Source organism: Drosophila ananassae, chromosome 2L (genome assembly GCF_017639315.1).
Source record: "Drosophila ananassae strain 14024-0371.13 chromosome 2L, ASM1763931v2, whole genome shotgun sequence".
NCBI lineage: Eukaryota > Metazoa > Arthropoda > Insecta > Diptera > Drosophilidae > Drosophila > Drosophila ananassae.
In genome coordinates, this window is record NC_057927.1 from 3,764,360 (window position 1) to 3,789,582 (window position 25,223).

Consider the following 25,223-nt stretch of genomic DNA (forward strand, 5'->3'; position numbering starts at 1 on the left):
CAAACCAGTTGTTGTCCCCAAGGCTGCGAAGAATGCGACAAAATGGGCGGCAACGAAACTAAAGTGCTGATATTATGACAACAAATTCCCTCCAATGTAGATTCATTTTTTTATTGCCAGCCTAATGCCACCAAAAGTTAAAGCACACCTCGGGTAGGATGGTGTGATCGATGTTGTGGGTCGTCCAAGTGCATAATCGCACATGTGATAACCCGAGAAATGTGTGCCGGGAAAACTGGAAATTGGCAATGGAATTACAAACGAAGTCTGGGTAGGCACATCTCCATTTGACCAAACTGGGTGGGGCCTTCGGGCTATCTCTATGTGCGTTACCTCTTCCTATTTTCCCCCCTCTTTTTCTTCTTTTTATTAATGCATCTATATTTCTTAATTAAATTACAGTCTCTTGCATGGTCGTATGTGCGTTGGTAATTACAGTGTTTATGTGGCAGTTGGACATTCCTGGCTTCTTTTCCCAGCTGGTTGGCTTATTGATACAGCCATGGCCATGGCCCCAAGAGAGAATAAAGAGGTGAGTGTAGTGGCTCCAAGATGAGTGCAGTGAAGCATTAAAACGTCACCTGATGTAGGCCGTGCCCGGTGCTTATTTGTTACTTTTGGAAATACAAATTGCACTAGTCCCGGCCTGCAGTGAGTGTCAAAGGCAGCTATCTTCACTGGAAAAATAATTAATATCGAATATTGTGGTTACAAAATTTTACTTAAAATAAAATGTTAAATTATTATGAACTATTTCTAAACTTTCTAGATTTATTTAATAAAATACATTTCACAAAAATATTTTGAATTTCTAAATATGTTTGAAACTTTTAAAGGGGAGATTTTTACGGATCATAAATCTAAACGGATCATAATCTAAAATGGAATATAAAATTATGTTTATCATGAGTTGGCAGTTTTTAAAAAACCTAAATCTAAAATAAAATATTTGTTGGTTGTAGTAACTTTATAAATGTGTGTTATGTTTTAAAATAAATAAAAGTTTCATAATAGAGAATCTGATATTCGTATTATTGAGCATTTTTTATTTCGGGGTTTCGGCGGACCATCTTAATGTTAATTTTAATGCTAACCTCGCCACAAAACCGTAGGCCTAATGTGGTGCGGCATTTTGCGTGCTGCTGTTCGTCAAAGTCAGTACCGTCTTCTCATCTTCTCATTTCGCCTGCCTGTCTGACTGGCCTGTAATTATATAATTTAATCAAATTACTTGCATATGTTGCCAAAAAAAAAAGAAAAAGCCAAAACACTAAAACCCAGAAGAAAAAAAAACCGCCAAAAGAAGCACTTAAGAAGGAGCAAAGAAAAACTTGAGAAATTACCAAATGCGGGCTAACATAAGTGGTAACAAAAATAAAAATAAATGCCAACGACAGCCGCTCCTGGCGGCTCCAAAATGGTTTATAGCCTTATTTTTGACAGTGAAAAGTGTCTGCGTGAGTATCTGCATCTGAGTGTGCGTGGCCCAAAGATACGTATTTGCGTATTTTAGCATTCATCATCATTACTCTTTCCCGGCCGTTGCAGTGGCACTTTGCCTTTCTTCATTTTGGACAGGTAAGAACGCCTTAATTTGCAATTTGTGATTTTTAATATCTATTGCATATTACTTTAATAGAATTGCCTGTAAGTAAAAAATATAAATATACAAAATAATAATAATATATAATAATAATATATAATACATTTTATTTAATGCTTGATGGTCTTATTATTTCGTTTTGTAACGGATCGATTTGGTTTTGTTATATTTTTCTTCTATTGTCCTTCTATGTACTTCTGATAGAGGTTTAAAAATCGTTTAAGATATTTCGTTCAAGAATCGGATTAATATGGCCAAAGTTGTAGCCTTCTCTGGGAGCCCAAGTGGATTTTTCATTTCATTTTCCCAGAAAATTTGGGAAAGAAACTAAAAAATATTTTTTTTTTTTGATTTTGATGCAGAACGAAGGGGAATCGATCTACAAATCGATTAAGGTATTCCGCTCAAGATTCGGATGGAAATTGGCCAAGATGTGGGCATCGCTGGGTGCCATATTGTGCTTCCATGCATTTTTCCGCTTTTTGAAGGGGATACTCCAGAAAATTTGACAAAAAATTTAAAAAATATTTTGTTCTTAGGTTTTGATGCAGAATGATGGAGAATCGATCTACAAATCGATTAAGGTATTCCTCTCAAGAATCGGAGGGAAATTGGCCAAGATATAGACATCTATGGGTGCCATATTGTTCTTCTATGCATTTTTCCGCTGTTTAAAGGGGATACTCCAGAAAATTTGACAAAAAATTTAAAAAATATTTTATTCTTAGGTTTTGATGCAGAATGATGGAGAATCGATCTACAAATCGATTAAGGTATTCCGCTCAAGAATCGGATGGAAATTGGCCAAGATATATACATACATCTTTGGGGGCCAATTTGCTCTTCCATGCATTTTTACACTTTTTGAAGGAGATCAACCAGAAAATTTAAAGAAAAATCTAAAAAATATTTTGTCTTGGATTTTGATCCAGAACAATGGAGAATCGATCTACAAATCGAATAAGGTATTCAGCTCAAGAAATGGCTTAGATATAGACACCGTTGGGGGCCATATTGTCCTTCCATGGATTTATCCGATATAAGATTGACTTAATGGAGAGAGATGTCTCCATTTCTACGTTCCATCGTTTTGACCCAAACTGTAATACCCTCTGCAAGAGTATAAAAATCATATCGTTGTCCATGTAGCTGGAGAGTCTGCAAAGCTTTTTGCCATTTTTAAGGTTTGTGTCCAAACAACGAAGAAAAGCTGCGCAGTGTTGGAAGACGGCGACAGAAGCTTGTTGTTTTGGCCATGCCGGCAAACACGGCGTATGAAAATGTTTGCTAGAAAACCGCGCTGTTAGTCTTTTGGAAAACCTGCCGTCGAGCGGTTGGTTGGATCAGTTGCCGGTTGCCTTCAGCGAAGGAAACTTATAACGGTTTCTTCCAAATTAAATTCGCAACTTTTCCGGTATATGCCTCAATTACTCGATTTTCCATTTACATTTTCATTGTCTTTATGGCTGATTTCTGGCTGAATGCACTTTGTGGCTGCCATTAATGTCAACACCGCTGTCAGTTGATGTCGTGGTCCTCGGTGTCGGTGTTAATGCTTTTAATTTCATGCAAAACATAAAAAGTATTTCGTTAAGTGTTGCCGTGAAGTTTGACATCAGAAATAAATGCACTCGCCACCGCAACAATTGCGGGGGCCGACACTATAGTTCTCTCATCCCCACAGCGATCTGTCACTCAATTTTCCGATCTTAAGTTTTCCGCCGGCTTTTCCCGGGTAAGTTACGCCTTCGAGCGTGTAGTTTCCTTATTTGTTTTGTTAACAAAACGAAAGCGATATTGAATGAGACTCTAAAAGAGATAATTTGGAGGGTAAATTGGGCTGATTATGGAGCAAAGTGTTTGTAAGAGTGTTAAGGCCAAAAGTGTTACTTTTATAGCCCACCTCTGGCCTACGATTCTATGGGGAGACACGCAACACAGCGACTTGCCGGCATTTGCATACGCGTCCCAGTGGTTATGTTTATATCTCACCTTGACTGAACTGTTCTCGAGCATCATTATAAGTAATGTTTATTTTGTTGATAATATTGATTTCAAAATACAAACATTGACAAATTAATGCCACTACTAACCATACGCATTTGCCCCGTCATCGCCATTCAATCGACTCGAGTTGCTCCACTTGAAAACTATAGCGATTCTTAAATCCTCTCTTCTGTTTATAGAGAAGACCCTGTAACGCACTCGAAATTGTCAGCAATGTCGCAGAATTTTCAAAACTCACGCATCACGTTTTCGCATCGCTGGCCCACTCCAGACCGGGCCGGGCCAGGACGGGCCAGCAAAAAAAGCGAATAAGTTGTATAAATATAAATTTTTATTTGCTTAAGAACACATACCACCCACCCATTGACGGCTCATTAAATAAATGCAACATCTGTTGGCGCTCTTCGTGGGCCTTTTTGTTTACACTTTGGATTGCCGCGCAAATTTCATACCAAACATATTTAATACGCACCTTAGGCCGGCTCAGTTCTGTTTTGTTTATAAATTTTGGCAAACGTCGAATCAACGTCATACGTTGTCCGCTCCCCCAAAAAAAAAACACAACATAAAAAACCCCTTAATAAGCCCTCCTCCTCTACTTATCTGACATCGCTAACCAGACCAGCGAACTGTGGGAAAAATCGGATAAGAAAGCGCGAGCGGCATAAGAAATATGAAAATTTATTGCGCATACGCCACCGAGGCTAGGCATATCATTTTAAGAATTTTCCCGCCTGCATCTCAAGTTGATGGGGCTTTGCTATTTTGGTCAGCCATTGGACAGAGGCCCAGTTCCAAATCAAATCAAATGTCTTATTTATATGAATGGTGATTTATGCGCTCGTCTTTCATGTGGCGATTTTCTTTTTTGCTTTCCTGATGGGGCAGAGTCTCATTTTTTATGCCTTGGCTGGCTGGCTGCTAATTACGATTGGCTGGAAAAAGCAAACAAAACGGGGAAAAAGCGGTGAAAAAGGAAAAGTATGCGGTCAAACACGTCGAGGCTGTCCAGGCTGTCCAGGCTGTTCGGGCCGTCCATCGAAGAGATGCCGTTTACATTAACTCGGCCTAGTCGCTGGCCTGTCCGTTTGATTTGCCAGACGCGTGTGGTGGCGCCTTTCGATTTTTGGCTTCAGTCTTCACATCATTTTATTTATTTTTGTTGTTTTGGTTTTGTTTTTTGGGGCAATGACAATCGCGATCGCGTTTTTGCAATCGCCGGAACGCCGCCGGAATAAGAAATGTCCGCAACTGACTCACTACGACATAATAAACAGCAGCAACACCATTCTCAGCGTGAATTTCTTTTCAAAATTTAACTCGACTGTCACCCACAATGCAAATAAAAGGCGGGCCATCAGTAGGGGTTGGGTTGTCTCTTTTTTTATTATTATTTTTTGTAGAATGCATCGTATTTGTTTAACCCAAAAAAAACTATCGATGATTGCCGGATATATGGTTCTAATGTGGCTCATATTTATTTTGCAGAAATTTGTTACTTTTACTTTTTTTTTGTATGCGCTATTTCTTTTTTATGGCCAAATTTTCGATTGAACTTTGGCGAGTGGGTTTCTTTATGGCTGGAAAAATAAACAAAGGAGCCATGGCCGGAATGGGCACAGCGATTAGAATTAACGATTATGAATTGTTGAAAGCCACGTGCTGTTTCCACGGCAAAGAGAATCTACTAATGCGTGTTTAATTTACTGTCAGCCCAGTTACTCTGCAAATATCCTTTTGGATTCAAGTCCTGACTGCAGCTGGCAATGGGAACAGCTACGCCTGTTAATTGTCCGGTTCCTTGTCGCCGATTCAGCCTAATTCGATTAATCTAAAACACTTGCCCTGCGTCGGCCGCCTACGTCAGATGTAATTACCAACACCCCCTGCCATAAACCAAGCTGGCTAACAATAACAAATTATTGTATAATCATTATCGACAAGGAACTCTTCCCCGACAAGGAAACGCGACGCGAGGCGAAAGTTAAACATTTTTCTGATTCACACTCTAAGAAATATAAAGGGTTTTAACTGAATAATTTGGATTAAAAATATTAAAAACATATCATAAATAGATCATGAAATATATTATATTTCAGCCAAAAGCTCAATCAGTTCTTATCCACTGCAACTACTTCCATAAATTCTCTTTAGAAGTTATGAGCCTTCCCATAAATCCATTTTCTAGATTATAATATAGAAATTTTAAATAAGGTAGATCTTAAAAAAGTCTATAGTTTTCAAGTGTATATCGCAGGCTGTTTACATTTCAGCTTCTCGACTGCAGACTAAGACTGAGAGCCGTGGCTATCACTTTCGGCTTTTGGCGCTGGGGGAATAGGCTTGCGAACTAGTCTGAGTAATTCATTAGAGGTATATTGTGCCGGGGCATTTGCATAATTATGCAATCAGTTCTGGCACACTTACACATTAGGCGCAGACGACTGATAAACAACAAGACAGCCAAAAAGCCAGTTCTCGGTCTGGGCCCGATCCTGGGCCAGAAATACTGGCGCACCGGGCCATAGACATTTTCGCAGACAGGGACTAGACCCAATTTGATTAGCACGCGCATACGGAATGAAGGCCAAGTTAGGGGGTGGTGGTGGTGCTGATGGTGATGGCCCTGGGACCACCCCCTGCAGCCCAGCGCCCCTCTGCAGGCGTACGTGGGCGCTTAATCATCGCCCTGGCTAAGAAGATTGCCAGTGTGTGGGAACTCTTGTTTTCTTGCCGCCATGGCTTAATTAGAAGTCAAATGTTTGCCGGCTGGCAAGGTCGTTTCCGTGCGTTTTCCTAGCGTTTTTTACGCGGTGCGGCATATGTCTCTCTCTATGTTTGTGAGCTGGAGGGGCTGGTGTTTATGATAGGTCTTATTGGCCATTTGTATGCCCGGGAGTCATGCCCCTTAAGATCAGCCAACAAATGGGTTATTAAGTCTGTGCGCCCGCTCCTGATAAATGATACCGGGAAAACGTTGAATGGCAAAAGTTTATTTGGAGAGAAATGATGGGGAAGTTGACACTCGACCCAGCCACCCTCATCACTACGTCTATATAGTAGTCCGAGATACTACGGCTTAACCCATTCCTTGCTCCCTTGAGAAATAGCTGCCATTTGTAAGGGCCGAGGGGGCCGAATCAAGAAGTGACTTCCACTCGATGAAAACGCCTCATTTGTCATGCAAAGTGCCATATGGCGACTTGGGGAACACGCTCCCCTCGCTCCCTCATTAAGTTCTATTTATATTCATCCACGCCTAACTAAACAATTAGTACCCAGTTTCCTCCCAGAGTCCGTGTTTTTGGCCGGAATGGCAACTGTTGCCACTCAATTGGCCAATTAAAAGCACTTGTTCTGGTTGCTTTCTGAATACCTGATCGGCGTGTAGACACATACGCATCTAATTTGGATACACCAATTATTTATTGTTCTTTTATTCATGTCTATTGATTAGGATAATTAAAACGATGAAGCTACTACTCGGTGCCTCCCCATCAAAAATCAATCGATTGCTAAAAATATCAGGCTAAACACTTGCCTGAAGAGAAAAACATAGCGCCAAACGATTCCCAGAAGTAGAAAGAAGTGAAAATCCAAAACCAAACATCTTTAAATAAATCGCTTGTCAATTTTTCACGCCATTCCCCCAGACACCCACATATATAAATAAATAAATTTATGCATGCCTATTTTCTACGAGCAGTTTAGAGATTATAACCCGTTTGGAATCAGGCTTCAAGGTCCTGGGTCTCAGTCTCCTCTAATCCCAATCCCTGACAAATGAGCCACACGCCGAGTAACAACTTTCTTCGTCATTACTCTCAAATTGTTTCTGGGCGCATCAAAATTGAAAAACTGTGAGCACCCACGCAATTGTCGAGATGATGGGGACTCCGACCGGTTGATTCCACCCCCACAGAGATGTCGGCCACTTGTTCCCCACTTTGGTGCCATTTCCGGATTTTCGTATTTCGGCTTCGAGTACGGTTCGTCTTGGATCATCTCGGAATCCTTACCATTCCCATCTTGGCTCAGCTGCTGCTCTAGTTGTTTGGGCTTTTATTTTTGGCTCTTGGCTAGAGGCTTCATTTGCAATTCTAATTGTTAACCAGATTCCCCTTAATTGAAAGCCAAACTGGCTTAGTCGAAGTAATATTGGGAAATAAAAATATCCTTTGTTATGAACATTATAGAATCGAATAGTGATACCATTTGATTCTCTTTCCGTAAATAGAATTCTAACAATAGGCTACCTAATACTGATACTTCCATTATTGTTCTTTCGGGCTTATTGATTTATTTATTATGGCCAAATGATATTTATCGCCTCGATCGGGTTGGCTACTATATTAACAAGTTATTTTTGGTCATATGTTGGTAAATATAGGGCTAAGTAAATTACAGCCTAAATGAAATTCGTTTTTTTTTATTTAAATATGAATGTTATGGAGAATCCTTTTCTTCATAAATGTATCTTTATTTTTGTGCTTTTTGGCTAACATGTTTCATCAACCAATACCATTATGTTTTCGGGGTATGCAAAAAAAGAAGAGGACTCACTTTTATTATCCTTGTACTTTACAACAGGCCTCTGGCCTTCTAAATTTAGTACTTCAACTGGCAATCTGCAGTGAGACGCTGCTCCAGATAGATCCCGAACCAGATCCAGACTGGCAGAACGTTTAATTTACTGATAAATATTTTTATTCCACAATAAATACATTTTTCATTACGCACTTGGCCAACTCGTGGCCGACAAAGTCGTAAAAACATGGCCAAAAACCGAAACAAGAGGCGGGGCGCAATGGCTGGCAGAACAGCGTCCATTTCCATTTGTGTCCTGCGGTCATTATAATGTTGTGTTTGCATATTAACACCGAGCCACCGGATGGTCCATCCGAGTTTTTTGGCGGGTCCCGGACCCGGTGCCGAAAGGTCATTGGCCCGGCTCTCGTAAAAGCATTGGTCTTGGCCACAAGTGAAAGTCAGAAATGCTGGCATGCGGTTAACTATGCGAGCAGCTCATAAAAATTGCAGCCAATAAAAGGCGACAATTGCCGCGGTGGTCTTCTCCACTCCACTTAGCCACTTGGCTACTTGGCTACTTGGCCACTTGTCTGCTGGCTTATCGCCCATCAGCCAAAGTCAGTGCAGTTTTAAATCTCCTAGAGAAGTTAACCGCCCGCCCCTATTAGACGGTGACAGGTCGTAACTAAGTCACTTGACGCCCCATCCGTCATTCTTCGGTCGCCAAGTGAATTATCCTCCAAGCTGACGTCAGCAGAGCTAGCCACGCCCACAAAGCCTTCAAAGTGCGGCAAGGGCGGCACAGTGTTCCAATGACAAATTAAGTGAAACAGCAAGCAGGAGTGCAGCAGCGGGAAACGCCCCAAGTTTGTTTAACAGCCACTCGTAATGACAGGATGTGAGTTAGGGCCGAGTTAACGATGCCGGGCCACGCACTGCTCAATAATGCCAGCGGAAATGCGGCAAGCGCCATTTTTCAATATGGGCACCGGAAATGACAGGGGACAAACGCGCAATGCCAGTGGTTTTAAAGGACGCAGGACCTGCAGTTCATTCCCATCAAATAACGAGCGAAATATCCCACACATGCCAGCTTATTGCATTCTTGCCCTTCGAGGAATGAAAATATCGAATATGGGAGCTATTCCCATTGGACTTCAGAGCTTCAGACTCTGGAACTCGTGGGTGGCGGTGTGAAATGCGATAGCTTTCAAGGTCAGTCAAATGTTAAATACGCATTAGTGGTCCATATTCAAATGCCATATGATACAGTGAGCACACAAAGATACAAAAGGCACCAGAGTATGTGGTTACTCCGAAGCAATTAAAGTGTCTTTAGCACGAGGCATGATGTCGCCCGATGTGTAGTTTTTTTAAAGGGAAAAATAGAGAATATTAGATAGGAGATAAGGTTATATTTTATTTAAAAATGGTTTATATAATTGGGTTTTAATAAATAAATAATATTATATTGATTAAATATGTTCTGAAGCTATTATCATAAGATGATTATCATAATTCCAAACTTTTATAGTCATAATATGCTATGATATTATATTCCCAGGCTATTTCTATAGATTCCCCTTTCAAAAGCCATATAAAGAGTATCTATCAGTTGGGTTAAACTTATATATATTTGTGCACTATTTACAAAATATCTGAAATCGTAAAACAATAGCTTGCGCTATCTGTGCTATATGGCCCTTCGACTGTTGTGTTCTGTATGAATTCCCATAGCTGGCAAATAGACAAACAAACTGTAGACGCTGCTGGTGTACCATATATACATACTTATCCATAGCGACAGCAGCTGCAGAGTTTCCCGGCTTGCGGCGATGCCAGAGTCCGTGGGCAGTCGCATCTTTCAGGGTCCCGGTTCCCGTCCCGTCCAGTGATAAAACGCCTTCCCGGGCCAATGGCTTATCGATGCCAACGACGGGTTCCCCAAAAACAAAACTCTTGCAGCAACAAGCTCCTCAAGGAGAAATATAAAATTACATTCATCAGGCGGTAGAGAAGAAGGCTGGCCAACGGGGCGTATGAGCGTTTAAAACAGCGGGCACATTCTCGCCGCCAGATAAAGAATTCCCAGCTTTTGGAAAAACATTAGTTGAACGACCAGCCCATCCAACTGTGTACATACCTACATACATTCCGGCAGACAGGCAACTGCTGCTAAAATGTATGTGAAAGTGTACAGATCTCTGGCCATTGTTTGAACGTTGCCTTTCTTATTACGAGCTAGCAAACAAAAAACAAACAAACAAACAAAAACAAACCGAGAGACAGACAAACGGTGGCAGTTACTGTAACAAACAGGCGGAGTGGCTCGTCGCAGTCGCATAAATAAGTGTAACGGACATCCAGGACAAAGGAGTTAAAGCTGCTGGCAGTGCAAACATCCTTGACTTCCACCATGGAGGATTATTGGAGCCGAACGGCATGGAGGCATGGAAACTTGTCCAGGAACTGGGCCTCAATGGAATCCGAGGCATGAAAATGTAATTGGGAAATAGAATGCCAAATCATACAGTGTTTTTAATTTAAATTCTTTTCATTTGGCTTTAATTGCAGGAGGAAGGGGAAGGAGTTACACTATTTCATTCCATATCATATCTAAACATTCTCAACAATGAATTATAATCACTTTTCTTATAAATGTACTTCGAGTTAGAGCTCCCCTTTATCATTATTGTTCGAAAGCCAAAGCTAATACTCACTCTTCTAGTTAAACCCAAAAATAGCAGCGACTTTAGCCTTAATTGCCATTCAATGGTCAATTAAAGGGACATGACCGTGGGACATGACCATCGACATGTCAATTTGGATTTCGAGGGTTTCCCCACAAAAACGAAAGCAATTTTCCACCCTCACTGCCCTCGGCTGGCCACTGTGGGGCGGCAGTTGGGGGAAACAATTGAAAAAACAAGCTTTTGGTTTTACGGCGCCTTTGTTCGGTCGACTTTTCTGGGTGTTCGGGATGTTTTTGCCGCTATTGGTTCCACACGAGCGCTGCGACGGCATGCGAACTAGTTAGATTAATTTAGCCAGAGTCGCAAATACAATTACGAAGTCATTTCAATTTATTTAGCGACTGGCACCCTCAGCCAAAATAGAACGAAAAAAAAAAACACGAAACTCCCACACGGCCACAGGATGCGGTTGCTTCGGGGGAAACAGATGTGTTCTTGGTGAAAGGATCTGAAAGTGATGCTTTGCAAAAATTCTTCTAGAAATCAATTTAACGGCTTGGGCTTTAATTTTTTTTTTTTTTGTTTGCCGCTATCCGGGGTTTCATTTTTTCACGCTTAGCGATTTGTCAAAGTGGCTGCTAAGACACACACACACATGTGGGAGTAAGCTTCGTGGGTATTCTCTGGATATTCAACCATTTGTATATAGAATGTATCCAGTGCCCGGACTATTATTGAACGATAAATTGATTAGATATGCGTGTGTGCCTCTGGGGTGTGACAACTTGCTATGGAATTTCCCTCCGCTATATAGCTGCTGCTGATTCTTATTGCCGCCTCAAATTGCCATTTCAATGTTAATTTTATTAGGGTGTCAGCAATAAATTCCGTTCAATCTTAAATACCATAAAAAGCGTTACACTAGCTCACACACGGCCGGGAAACAAGGAAATCCACTCGGCCCCCCGCACACACACCCACACATCCCATATTTTTGGGATGCAAGGATCTCAATTTCCATTACAGCCACCAACTTTGAACCTTATTCAAATCTCGGCCAAAAGGAAAAAAATTATACCAAATTGTTGTGTACTTGTACGGTCAGAAAAATAGAACAGAACCTGACTCGAAGGACCTTATAAGATGTGCTATTTTATTTTCAACATTATCTGCAAGAGATTATGGGTGGGATTTGTTTAAGGTTGGAGGTCAGTTTACAAGCAGCTTATTAATTTTATATTATAATTTATATATTTATTTATATACTGAATTAAGATCATGAATAAACCAACTGTAAAAACCTTAAAGAACTTAAAATTTTTTATTGAGCCATATTATTTTGACCAGAACTGTATATGGCCTAGTAATATATCCGTTTTCGAGCCCACGTCCACGCCCACACACAGACAGGCCACAAGTTATCCGTCAAATGGCCGCAAAACACTTGAGCAGTTGGGATTCCGGCCGTAACCATAAACCGTTTTCAGATTTACATGCAGGCTTCGCATGTTTGTGGCGTCAGTTGTTGGCCGTACGAGTATGTTCCGGCCATAACCACAACTCCTGACGTCTAACCAAAGTTCGAAACGATTCATTTGTCTTTCTACACGACCAACTCAAAACTTTCGAAACAATTAGGCCCGATAGAATGGCCAATAGACCAGTTCCAGGCATCGTTAAAATCGCATTTTTTGAGCCAAATGTGACACAAACTGGCTAGTTATGTCATTTCGGGGACATTGAACCCACAAGCCCATCGGAAAACTTTCGAGCAGGACGTCGGGACAGCAAACAAAGTGCACAGCTTGCCAGGAGTACGAAAAAAAAAAAGAAGGACGAAACAGAAGCATCCGGACAGGAACAAACCCCAGGAACTGGCCAATATGGTGTGCGCATAATGAATTTATCAAATTAATCAAAATGGCGCTATACAAAGATCCTTCGCACCCGCTCCTCTCCCCTCCCCCTCTCCAAAGGGCATTCAAACACACAAATACACACAAGAGCCGCAACCATCCGAGTGTCCTGTATGAGCATAATATAATTAAGCTGCTCGAGCGCCGCAAAAGATGGGGATTTAATAAAGCCATTTGGCTGACAAGGATGGAGATGCGCAGCAGACGCCAGGACCTCCGTCCGGCAGGACTTAGCAGTGATAATCGCCGTCTGCCGGTCGACAGTCGACAGTGCCACCCGAGATTGAGACCAAACAACCGAAGTCAGAAGCGGCGTTTTTGGGGGTAAACACAAACATTTCGAGAGAGCACAATTGTCGTCCTATGATGACAATGGCTTAAGGATTGCGCTCAAACGGTTTTCGGTTAATAATAACAGAGCATCAGTTGGGAAAATAACTTAAAAAGGACTTAAATAAATGGGCTTGTAATAAGCTTTGTCAGCAAATACAGTCAGAAGTCATAAGCACTTCTTGAAGAGTGCAATAATGAAATATGGGGCTTAATAGTTCAAGATACTTCATATATTTTGATTAGAATTCGTAGCCAAATCTTTGGAAAATCAGAATGTGTAAGGAATACCCTTAAAACACCCTGCTGACTAACAAATCCCTGCCATGCCACTGTCCTTTCTGTTCCGGAAGGGTGGCCGCCTGGTCAAGTGGCCTCTGGGGTGGGATGATGAGCTTGTTTATGGCGGACTGGAGCCGTACTGGGGGGGTGGCCGGATGCTCTAATGTTATGTAAATGACAGTACCTAATGAACTTTTCATTCATTATCGTTAGTTTGCCAGCCTGGTCAATGGCCGGTTATTTCCTGATCCTGATCCCGGGGCCTGATACTTAAATGCTAATCCCTTTGCCATTTCAGGCACTCGAGGCAGTGGAAGACGGCGACGACGACAACCGCAAAGCCCCACTGATTGATTTGTTTAATGCGGCCGGATCCGAGAGGCCGGACGCAGGACAACCTAATTTCATTAGCGCGTATTTAAGTGTTGCCGACGGGCAATTACAAAGGATTCGGACTAAACACCTCACCCCCAAAACGAACATCCATCCTGCGTAACCCACTTAATTGAACAACGGGTGGTTGGTGGCGGCTGCAAATCCCTCAACCGGATTCCGGACGTGATGTGGCCCCTGTGATTGGCCATTGGACGATATACATTCCGATTGCCGCAGGACGACGAAACCGAAATTGCCGAGGGGCAGCCACGGCGTCGCCGCTGTGGCCAGGATTGGGCAGCTCCGGCTCCAGCTCCAGTTCCAGCTCCCACGGCTGACCGACATTGGCGTAGGCCCAGGCTCCAGGATCTGGCTGCTGTTGCTGCTCCTGTTGCTGCCCGTGCTTTTGTTGCGCGCCCAAGATGCCCTCCCCGCCGGTCCATCTGCAAACACGTCGTCGGAGCACGCTGGGCTATCCCGTGGCGCTCCTAGTGGCGGCGATGGCCCACACCACCCAGCTCATAGTGTTCCAGCCCACGGCAACTTCATCGCCGCAACAGCCGCCACATCGCTCGCCACAGTCTCCACAGAAGTGGTCGCCGCATCTGCAGGAACAACAGAAACATCTACAGCCCAGGACCATGCCGATGATGCTGAGCAGATGCTGCCACAAATTCCGCCGTATATCCGCACAACCGCCATGTTCTTCTGCATAGTTATAATGCTGCTGGGAGTGGTGGGTAATGTAATGGTGAGTCCAACTAATATGACTATAAGGTCACTGTAAGGTTCACCACTGCGTATGAGTGATAAGCTCACTGAAGAATAGTTTAAAAATATTAATACAATTTTATATTGTGAAGAAAACCTGACTCGTTTTCCCAATAGTTTCCATTTCAAAAGCAACACACTTGCAGGACTATTTACCTCTTTTGACAGCAATCAATTGAAATTGAGTCCTTTCGCAGGTGCCCATCGTGATTGTGAAGACGAAGGATATGCGCAACTCCACGAACATCTTCCTCACCAATCTGAGCATTGCCGACCTGCTGGTGCTCCTCGTCTGCACGCCCACCGTTCTCGTGGAGGTTAACACCCGGCCAGAGACCTGGGTACTGGGCCATGAGATGTGTGAGTGTCTGGATGGCTACCATTCTTCCCTCGCCAACCATCAACACTCCGTCCAGAGAGTGCTTGTCTGTTTATTTTCCCAGACCTAATTAACTGATTTTTCTGGCTTCCAGGCAAGGCCGTGCCGTTCGTGGAGCTGACGGTGGCCCACGCCAGTGTCCTGACCATTCTGGCCATCTCGTTTGAGCGCTATTACGCAATCTGCGAGCCATTAAAGGCCGGCTATGTCTGCACCAAGGGGCGGGCCATCCTCATCTGCGTCCTGGCCTGGGGCATCGCAGCTCTCTTTACGAGGTAAGCAGTCCGGTTCCATCTGGAGACAGTGCACTGAACCCCCACCAGTGCCAGTCCTCCTTTCCCGTTTATTATTTGTAGCGAATTTAATTAAATATTAGCGTTATAATTTCTGAAACTGTACTTAGTCAAGTGATTTCATTGCATGCTTCCTGGTGTTGGTATCGCTGTATTATCCTGGTTAGATCTAGTTTATGGCCTATTCCCATTTATTCATTTTGGGGCAGCCAAGCATTCAGTTCTCGCTGCTCATTAATTATAAGTGTCAATCGTCATTTTAATGATTTGTGTTTTGTTTTTGGGTTTCCCGCATTTTGTTTATATATTATTCATTTTTTTGTCCTTCCTGCTTGTTTTCTATTACATTGGAGACTTCTCTGGTATCTGGTATTGGTGTTTGGTCTTTTGTTTAGCAGCGGCGTGTCCATTTACATGCTAAACTGCCACTGTCCCTATCTATTTCCATTTCTATTCCTTTGCTTCCTTCCTCTCGCCTCATTCACATCCACATCCACATCCGTGTATCCCATTGACATCCTCGGCCTCAAGTTCCGGCCGGCTTTTGTCCATTGGCCGAGTTGGCCTTTTCCAGCTTTCCGCTCCATTCCAGTTCCGTTATCAGCGCCCTGTCATCTTTAATAAGCACCGATGTCCGCTATCGTGGATTTCATTTCATTGACACTTTATTATTGTCTGTCCATGGCCACGTCGAAGGACGACTGTCGGCCGGCGACCGGCGACCCTTTTTAATTTTGCAAATCTTGCCGCGTCCATAACAATGAAATAAACAGCACATTGTTGAGCCGGACAGTGACCTCTCATTTTGGTGGGTCCCTGGGTTCGTGACGGGTCCTGGCTGGGAAGTATGCCTCCCGGCCCTAGACCCATTAATTACGGCCCGCAAGAAGTATGTAGTCCGAGGCCATCGGAGGCGGGCAAACATTTTAAAACACATTCACGACGCCCAAGGGCAAAGCCACGACCAGGGGGCGGCCCAAATCGCTGACGCACGTCCAACATGCTCGGATCAACGGCTAAAACGCAAAAAATGGCCACCGCCTGTTGCCTGTCATATTTTTTTGTCTGGTCCTCGTTGAAAGCGAAATGTTTAATCAGCGTTTCGGGTTACTCACAATAAGCCAACATTTAAACTTGTTGACATACCGCATCCTTTTTTATTTTGAAAATTGATACTCCTTCAAATAACATGAACTTTTATCTAATAATCCACCACCATCATTATTTCATTCATCAATTAAAATACAAAATCCAATAAAAAATGCATGGGGACTAATATACGACCACGGCGATGTCTATATCTTTGCCAATAATGATCAGATTCTTTAGCGGAATACCTTCATCGATTTGTATTCTGATTCTCCGACAAACTGCATCAAAATCTAGACAACGATTTTTTTTTAGATTTTTTGTTAAATTTCTCGGGGAGCCCCTTCAAAATGTTGGAAAATCCTTTGGAACTAATATACGACCCACTGCGATGTCTATATCTTTGCCAATAATGATCAGATTCTTAAGCTAAATACCTTAATCGATTTGTACGCCGATTCTTCGTCAATCTGCATCAAAATCTAGACAACTATTTTTTTTAGATTTCTTGTAAAATTTTTTGGGGGCCCCCTCAAAATGTTGGAAAATCCTTTGGAACTAATATACGACCCACTGCGATGTCTATATCTTTGCCAATAATGATCAGATTCTTAAGCTAAATACCTTAATCGATTTGTACGCCGATTCTTCGTCAATCTGCATCAAAATCTAGACAACTATTTTTTTTAGATTTCTTGTAAAATTTTTTGGGGGCCCCCTCAAAATGTTGGAAAATCCTTTGGAACTAATATACGACCCACTGCGATGTCTATATCTTTGCCAATAATGATCAGATTCTTAAGCTAAATACCTTAATCGATTTGTACGCCGATTCTCCGTCTATCTGCATCAAAATCTAGACAACAATTTTTTTTTAGATATTTTGTTAAATTTTCTGGGGAGCCCCTTCAAAATGTTGGAAAGTGCATGGGCGCTAATATTTTGTACATTGATATTTTGTACATGCTAATGATTTGTACATTGATTTATAATTTTTTTGTTATTAATTTTCATCAAAATCGACAAATTTTCAAAAGTTTTGGAATGGCTAATACAAATGGCACAGAACGTGACCTCCAGCGAAGGCTTGTGCTATTTTTCTTAATTTCTTAGGTATCATAATCTATGACATTTGAAAAATGAAAGTTTCCTTCTGACCAAATATATTAGACAGCCCCTCAATGCCAAGTTGGTTAACTGTTAACCGTTAACCGTTCATCGCCATTGCCTCATCGTCATTCCCTGCGCTTTCTCCTTAACCTGTTTTCTACCCTCTGTCTCTTCCTGCCCCTCTGGGCGCTTTCAACCACCCTCATCCAGTAATCAGTATCCAATATCCGATATCCATTATCCACTCCCCGCTGACCCCGCCACCTGATTACGTTTCTCGTTTGCTCTCTCTCCCCACTCCGAACCCCGTGCAGCCCCATTCTGTGGGTGGCCGAGTACAAGCTGGCCGAGTACATTGACGGATCCTCGGTGGCCGTCTGCCTCACCCAGGCCATCACCGACTGGACGGTCGCCTTCTTCCTGATGACCATCTCTGTGTTCTTCGTCCTGCCCTTTGTGACCCTGGTGGTGCTGTACGGCATCATAGCCAAGAACCTCGTCTCCAACCGGGGCGCCATGCTGCGGGCTCGGCCAACGAAACCGGAGCTCAGTCTGAGGGCCCGCAAGCAGGTGGTCCTGATGCTCGGCGCCGTGGTGCTATCCTTCTTCGTCTGCCTGCTGCCCTTTCGGGTGCTCACCCTCTGGATCATCCTTAGCTCGGACCAAACTCTTCATGACCTCGGTTTGGTGCGCTACTACAGTCTCCTGTATTTTTGCCGGATTATGCTGTACCTCAACTCGGCCATGAACCCCATCCTCTACAACCTGATGTCGACGAAGTTTAGACGGGGATTTGGAAGGCTTTGCCAGGATGCTGGAAGATTAGTCCTTGAATTGGTAACCTTCGGACGCAGCAAGGAGGTATCCCCCCGCGGCCGAAGTGGCACGCTGTCGCTGGGAATGGGAACGAATACGAACACTAATACCAATTCTTCCAATGCCACTGCAGCGACAAGCTCCAGTGTCCTTTCGAGGAGCTCCAATCGACGCTGCAGCGAGGACATCAGCCGCACCCGTCTCAAGATCGAGCTGCAAATGCCGTTTGGCAGCGATCTGGAGGCCATGGCCATGTTGCAGCATTCAGTGCTGGGGAAGAAGGTGGCCCGGAGGCAAAGCGATACACATCTAATGGGTCTGAGGAAACCACAACCGCCACGACGTCAGAAGCCGCAAATCAGTTTCGATGAGGAGGCGCTGGAGGGGAAATATATAGCCGTTGCAGATGAGAAACTAAAAGCCTCTGGAGAAAATCCCGCCTGACGGCGAGAAGCGTGAAAAATCGCCTGTAACCCGTTTACACACTCGCTTCACTTGGCTGGAATGTGTTGATGGTTGATCCTGGCATCCTGACAAATCCCCGCATCCTGAACGCCGGCATAATCGATTTCAGTCAACCGTTGACAGCTCACCAAGTCGGAGTTAGAGTCCGGACACCGGATCCTTGGACATTTCCGTACAAAAAACAATCAATTTTTCGGGCTATTAAACTCGAATGAATGTGCCAAAGATAAATAACAGCAACGACAGCTGAATAGCACTACAACTACAACTAGACCCGCCATTGGTCAGAGTTTCGGATAAAAATTGATAGTGGGCCTGGGAGCGCCATTAAACGGAGGAACGAAGGAAACGGCACGGAGGCACGGCAAATGGAAATGGCTTAATATGCGTATGCGGCCGGGAACCCCATCAAGGAGGCGGATAAACATGATTTAGGTGTATTGAAATAGTTTCCGTAATCCGGCGCCCTGGCCTATCCAAAATGGCCGCCATTATTACACGAGCGGCCATCACCGGAAAGAAAAAAACTGTTGCCTACTTTGTGGCAGCTCGAATAAAAAGCTTAGCTCAATATGCACATGTAAACACAGTTGTACATACAATCCATGCACACACACACACACATACACGAAAACATAAAAGAACATACGTAAATATTTATATTAATATATTTATACATACCTACATATTTATATATATGTACATATATACATAAACGCAATGCTTATAAATACAAAAAAAAAAAACACACATCGCACACACTTACCCGAATGAAGAACAACCAGTTTGTAAGTAAATAAATTTTTTATGACAACTCATGACGGGTCAAAGAAGTCGCCTATTTTCAAACATTTCCCCCACCAACCAGCAGTACTATAATTTATATAATTCAAAGGAAATCGAGCAACTGCCAAGCCCCTGTAAATATATACTTACTAACTCGTTTCGTACATGCGTAGCTTTTTAATTTGTTTTCGTAGCCTTAGTAGTAGCAATATGACGTAGATTTTCCCAGCTTTCCTTACCAAAAACATATATTTAATAATAATAAAGTAGATAGAACCTCCCACGCTAATGCGACTGCGATGATGTGTATGAGCAGACGCTGCCGTTTCCGTTTCCGTTCCCTGATTAAATTGAGTGCTTCGTCCCGAAAGTTTTTCAGTACTTGAGTAGCTTTTAAATATTTGTTTGTTTCCCGCTCGAAGCGTGTTTCAAAACTTTGCAGACAACAATCAGCAGCCCCCGAAGGCCAGACCCTTCGCCGAATTTAATCTAATATGAATTATATAACTCTTGCAGTCCCATCATCGCCATATCTAGCTACAGTGTGGAGCCATATGGCGACGGAACCGACGCCCCCGTCTGCACCACCGCCGCAGATAGTTTCTGGACGATCTTGTATTTTGTGGGCAGCATTACAGTGTTTTTCTTTCTTCCCTTCGGAATACTGCTGCTCCTCTATGCAGCCATTGCCTACAAGCTGCTGCGTCCGAACAATGCCTTCCATCGTCCCACATCCCCGCAGCCGCAGACGAATGCCACCACCCAGGCACCCAGCACCAAGGGCAACAGCCACCAGCAAAGCAATGGGATGCGAAAGCATCGCAAACAGGTCATCTTCATGCTGGTGGCGGTGGTATCCAGCTTCTTTGTCTGCCTGTTGCCCTTCCGAGCCTTTACGCTTTGGGTGATCCTGGCCAGCGCCGACGACGTCGAGAGCCTAGGCATCGATGGCTACTACAATCTTCTTTACTTTTCGAGGTTCATGCTCTACCTGAATTCGGCTATGAATCCCATTCTCTACAACCTAATGTCCTCGAAGTTCAGGAGTGGCTTCTGGCGGTTGTTGCTCTCATGCCTGGGCCAGAGGCCTCATCACCACCATCGACATCATCATCACCAGAGGCAAAATCCCACAGCAGGAGGCAGTGGCCGCAATGCATCCCGCCGACAGGAGCAGGATGCCGAGGAGGGAGCCACTCTGGCGGGAAATACTGGCGGTACCCGTCATCCTCGCCGCACTCTCCGGCGCGAGGCCACCTTCCTGATCAACTCCATATCCACTTCTTCGGGTACGGATCGCACCACCTCCTCGTCGGCCTGGCGCAGCAACAGCCTGTCCGTTTCCGGTCTGAGCGAGCGGGAGAGGGGCATCCTGGGAGCTGCCATCATTGGGACGACAGCTGCCACAGTGACCACCGCCTGTTTGCAGGAGCGACGCGCCAGCAAGAATTGAATCCATCCCGAGCCACCACTGCCCGCTACCGTTCAAGTATTTAGTTAAATTCCAACAGCAAATAGTCATAGATTTAGAAGAAATTATGTTGTAAAGACTGAAGTACCTCAGAAGAAGTCAATAAAAGCTAGACAAAATGTTTATGAAACCAATAAAAGTAATAGTATATTAGTGCTATTTAAACTGACTAAAATATAATGCAACCAAAGCAAATCAGATGATGATGTTCTATCCTAAAAATATGATATGACAGTTGTTATAAGACCTAGGTATATGTTCTATTTTTGCCAAATTACAAATGTCATGTCCCTCCGTTTAGTGTGTGCCAAAAGTGTTTGGGTGTGTGCAGATTCGTTCCGGCCTTCACTTTTGTCTTTGGAATCGGTCCAAAAAGGTAAGGAAATAAAACAAACCGTTTGGAGGCTTCGGTACAGAATGAGTTTATTTTAACTTAAGCGAATTGGGGAATCGAATTCGGGCGACAGTGAAAACCGAAACTAAATTGTATACTTTTGTGGTGTCCATTGTTCCCAAACCTTTCAATTGATTTACGCTCACGCAATAATTTTTATTAAACTTCATCTCGCTATGTCGTCATTATTATTACACTAATTATGTGCCTAATCCCTTACGTCACACGAAAATACAAACACACAATCGGATTCTAAAAATGTTCATTCGGTTTTGGTTTCCTTCGATTTACATAAAATTTCAATATGACAGAGACAAGTGGGCGAGCACATTCGCTAGAGATAATATGTTTAGAAAATTGTATTTGTAATTTAAACACATACATATGTATACATAGTTGTAAGTAGTAGCTGACAGTACAATATAATTGCTCTCGCTAGCCGTTGCCATCGACTCCGTTCAGTTAATGCGATGCATTTGTGTATTAATAGTACATATCGTATTGTTTCGCGCTGCTGCTGCTGCTGTGATAAGTAACTTCTTACTGTAGGTTAGATTTAATATTAATTTAATTGCTACACCGTTTGTTTGCTTGCTTTGCACTACTTATGAACAGAACAGCTGAAATCAGAAAGACGGTTAGTATCAGTATCCTGCTAGTCATGCGGCTAGTGTGCAGGACTTTTTTTTTTTTTTCGTTTGTGTGAATGTGTATGGTTAACTGAAGTCGGAATTTTGTCGGCCACATTACTGTCGGCTATTACATTTTTGCTTTATGTGTTAATCGAATCGGATCACGGTTAGGATCATACAAACGCACTACTCTTCATTCATTATTGTTATTACTGAATTAGGTTTTATAATTACGATTTTGTGGTCTCGCCATTTTTTGTTTTTGTTTTTTTTTTTTTTTTTGTTTCACTATTATTGTGGTTTCCGTTTTAATTTATTATATTTAAATTTTGTTTAATTTTATAATAAAATAATGATTCACAATCAGAGTTATTCAGCAGCAACCGGATCTGGTGTTTTCCACTGGACGTCCTTGATCGATTTTCACTTTGCTAGCGTTGTCGGTGGCGCTGGACGGTGGCCCGACGCGATTCTTGATCTCGGCCGCCATCGTCATGAAGGCCTGCTCCACATTTGTGGCACTCTTGGCCGAAGTTTCAAGGAATGGAATGCCTAACTGGGCAGCATACTCCTACAATGCCATTACACGAAAGAAGTTCTTTTAAAAAATATATCAAAAAATCATATTAGATGTTTTAACTCACCGCAGCTGTGGTATGATCGACGACTTTCTTGGTGGTCAGATCGCTCTTGTTGCCCACAAGCAGCTTGTTGACGTTCTCACAAGCGTACCTCTCGATTTCCTCCAGCCACTGCTTCACATTGTTGAAGGACTCCTGGTCCGTGCAGTCGTAGACGACGATGATGCCGTGCGCACCTCGATAGTATGAAGACGTGATGGTACGGAAGCGCTCCTGGCCAGCAGTATCCCACTACAAAAAGTATAATTAGTATATATCCTAGATAGGCCATTGGCTTTGTCTTACGATTTGCAGCTTAATGGTTTTCCCGTCGAGTTCTATGGTCCTAATTTTCTGAAAGATAAAAGTTATTGTGAGTCACAACTTGGCTTTCGCAACTTGTTGGCCAACTTACGAAGTCTACTCCGATTGTGCTGATATAGCTCTCTGTATATGTGTCATCGGCAAATCGCAGCAGCAGACAGGACTTTCCAACGCCCGAATCTCCAATCAGCAACAGTTTAAAGAGATAATCGCTACGGAGTATAAAAAGAGAATACCACAAATTTAGTATGTAAATATGCATGAGGGCTATACATAAAACCGGTTACTCTGGGGGTTTATCTTATCGGACTTGTCCGCACATCAACCCCCAATTTATTCTTTTTTTTTGGGCGATGGGGCGAAAAATTTTGATAAAGCTGAGTGTGATGTTATCGGAGGAAAGTCTGGAGGAGAATCAACGAATCAATTGCCTCTAGTTCAATTAAGGAAAACTGGGCTTTGATTACGTAGCAGTCGTTAAGAAACAACAACAAAGGGAAAGTAAAGGGGGTGGGAGACGACGCTCCACGCAGGTGACTCATCCGCCCAGCTACACACAGCACTCGCTCAGCTCTCAGGGGGCTGGGATCTAACTAGATTGGATGTGCTGGCCGAATCCAGAGTCCGATGGCAGCTAGAGCAGCAACAATTAACATTTCAACTCTGTACAGAGTTTTTATCAGCCGAGTATGAGTGTGGTGTGTATGTATGCCATGCCATCTTAGGCCCTTTAATGGTTCTATGCAAAAATCTTATTCTTAATTCTAGTTTAGGGCGGTTGTTGTTTCCTTTTTGAAGTTGCCAATGCCAGCGCTAAACAAAGCCAGCAGCAAGGTGCAGAGGGGAGTGGCGTGGGGGCTGATGACTGGTGGCCGATGAATGGAATGGAAACGTAGCAAAAATGACGTCGCAGAAAAGAAAACTGATTATCGAACGAGAGATGTGATGTATTCCAATGCTAAAGCCAGAAATTCGACACATCCAAGTTATGCGCAATTGCTGCAGATGACGACTTACTATTCCGGATTCACAGATGACATTTTCTGGCCTTTTCACAAGAATATGTAGTTGCCACGAACAAATATTCGATTTTTGCCCCTGGTTTTCACACTGACTGCTGTTGTCACCGTTTTTGCTCGACTTGCGCTTCAAACTGTCACGCACTGCGCTTGCACTTGTTTTGTGTTGTATTTTAATAACTCGCTATTGTATTTATTGCAGCGAATTTTAAGGGAAATGTGATTATTTCCACAAATTCGACGGCCGAGAACGAGAACAATGGCGACTGAAAAAATGACGAAGTGGCATTAGAGCGCGGCAGTGTTGGAAAATGCTAGAATAGACCAGGGCTTCATAGCCACTGACCATCAACGGTGAGTGGGCGGAACCTATAAAAAAAAAAAAATACTCTCTGACCCCCAACACCCCCAATAAAGCCAAATAAAAACATATTTTGCACTTGCATACAATCTCTTATGGTACATCATTTGTTTCTAAACACGGTATTTAACATTTGAGTTTTTGCTTGCATAAAGAACACATTATAGATAATAATAATAATACGCGTAATAGTATATGAAAGAAGATTCGATAAGCGGCTAGGGGAATGCATCTGGCGATCCTTGGGGCTTTGGTCCCCCCCTTATTCCAGTGAATTTAGCGTCAGGAGCTGCTTGAGCACCTTCGTCTGAGAGGTTTCCCGGATTTCGCCTGCCAGGAACATCTCGTCCACCACACTGTACACCTTGTAGAAGTTGAAGACGAGGTCCAGCTCACAAACGTTATGGAAGTATTCGTTTAGCACCTCGACGAAGTTGTGGATCGCCTCCAGATAGCACAGATTATTGTCGTTAACATCCACGCAGATGCAGAAATAAAGGCCCGCATACCTTCGGTACACGATCTTGAAGTTTCGGAACTGTGGGTGGGGATTGTAATTAAATGGGTGCCTTATAGGTTTCTAAAGCTATAACAACCTCTACGAAATTAGTGTGCTTGGCATCCCTTACAGTGACCACTGCATGCACCTCCTCAATAAGTTTCTGTTTCTCGTCGTCATCGAAATTCATGTACCATTTCGCCAGGCGAGTTTTGCCAGCGCGGTTCTGTATCAGTATAAAGCGTATCTGGGGGAACAAATCATTTTACTTAGTTTCTAAGAAGGAGTCTGGTACAAACTCACCATTTTTTTACTCTTTTATTGGGCAGCTTTCGGGCTATTTACAATTTTATCGTTCTGAAACGGAAGCGAAAAACTGATTATGAGCAAATTGTGTATCACTATTGCCAGGGATACCGCTGCAGCCAAACAGCTGTTCTACGGCCAGTGCTGTAAAA

At 43.1% G+C, this 25,223-nt stretch overlaps 3 protein-coding genes across 4 annotated transcripts; 1 reads left to right on the forward strand and 2 right to left on the reverse strand.

Moving 5' to 3' along the window:
• Positions 1-13,924: 13,924 nt before the first annotated feature.
• Positions 13,925-21,180, forward strand: LOC6500483 (growth hormone secretagogue receptor type 1). 2 transcript variants are annotated; one of them, XM_001953284.4, is made up of 4 exons: positions 13,925-14,487; positions 14,705-14,867; positions 14,981-15,161; positions 17,693-20,099. In XM_001953284.4, the coding sequence occupies exons 1-4, from the start codon at positions 14,398-14,400 to the stop codon at positions 18,636-18,638; spliced, it is 1,380 nt and encodes a 459-aa protein (XP_001953319.1). In that variant the 5' UTR covers positions 13,925-14,397; the 3' UTR covers positions 18,639-20,099. The 2 variants fall into 2 exon arrangements, with proteins under 2 accessions (XP_001953319.1, XP_014766581.1); XM_014911095.3 differs by having other exon boundaries at positions 14,284-14,487; positions 19,962-21,180.
• Positions 21,181-21,445: 265 nt separating this feature from the next.
• Positions 21,446-24,224, reverse strand: LOC6500048 (ras-related protein Rab-1A). Its single transcript, XM_001953286.4, has 5 exons — positions 23,904-24,224; positions 22,978-23,098; positions 22,869-22,916; positions 22,587-22,814; positions 21,446-22,513 (listed from the first exon to the last, which is right to left on the reverse strand). Exons 1-5 carry the CDS (start codon positions 23,924-23,926, stop codon positions 22,316-22,318), a joined length of 618 nt encoding a protein of 205 aa, XP_001953321.1. The 5' UTR covers positions 23,927-24,224; the 3' UTR covers positions 21,446-22,315.
• A 113-nt stretch (positions 24,225-24,337) lies between these two features.
• On the reverse strand, positions 24,338-25,214 carry LOC6500047 (AP-2 complex subunit sigma). The gene is made up of 3 exons (XM_001953287.4): positions 25,069-25,214; positions 24,863-25,012; positions 24,338-24,804 (listed from the first exon to the last, which is right to left on the reverse strand). The coding sequence occupies exons 1-3, from the start codon at positions 25,069-25,071 to the stop codon at positions 24,529-24,531; spliced, it is 429 nt and encodes a 142-aa protein (XP_001953322.1). The 5' UTR covers positions 25,072-25,214; the 3' UTR covers positions 24,338-24,528.
• Positions 25,215-25,223: the final 9 nt, after the last annotated feature.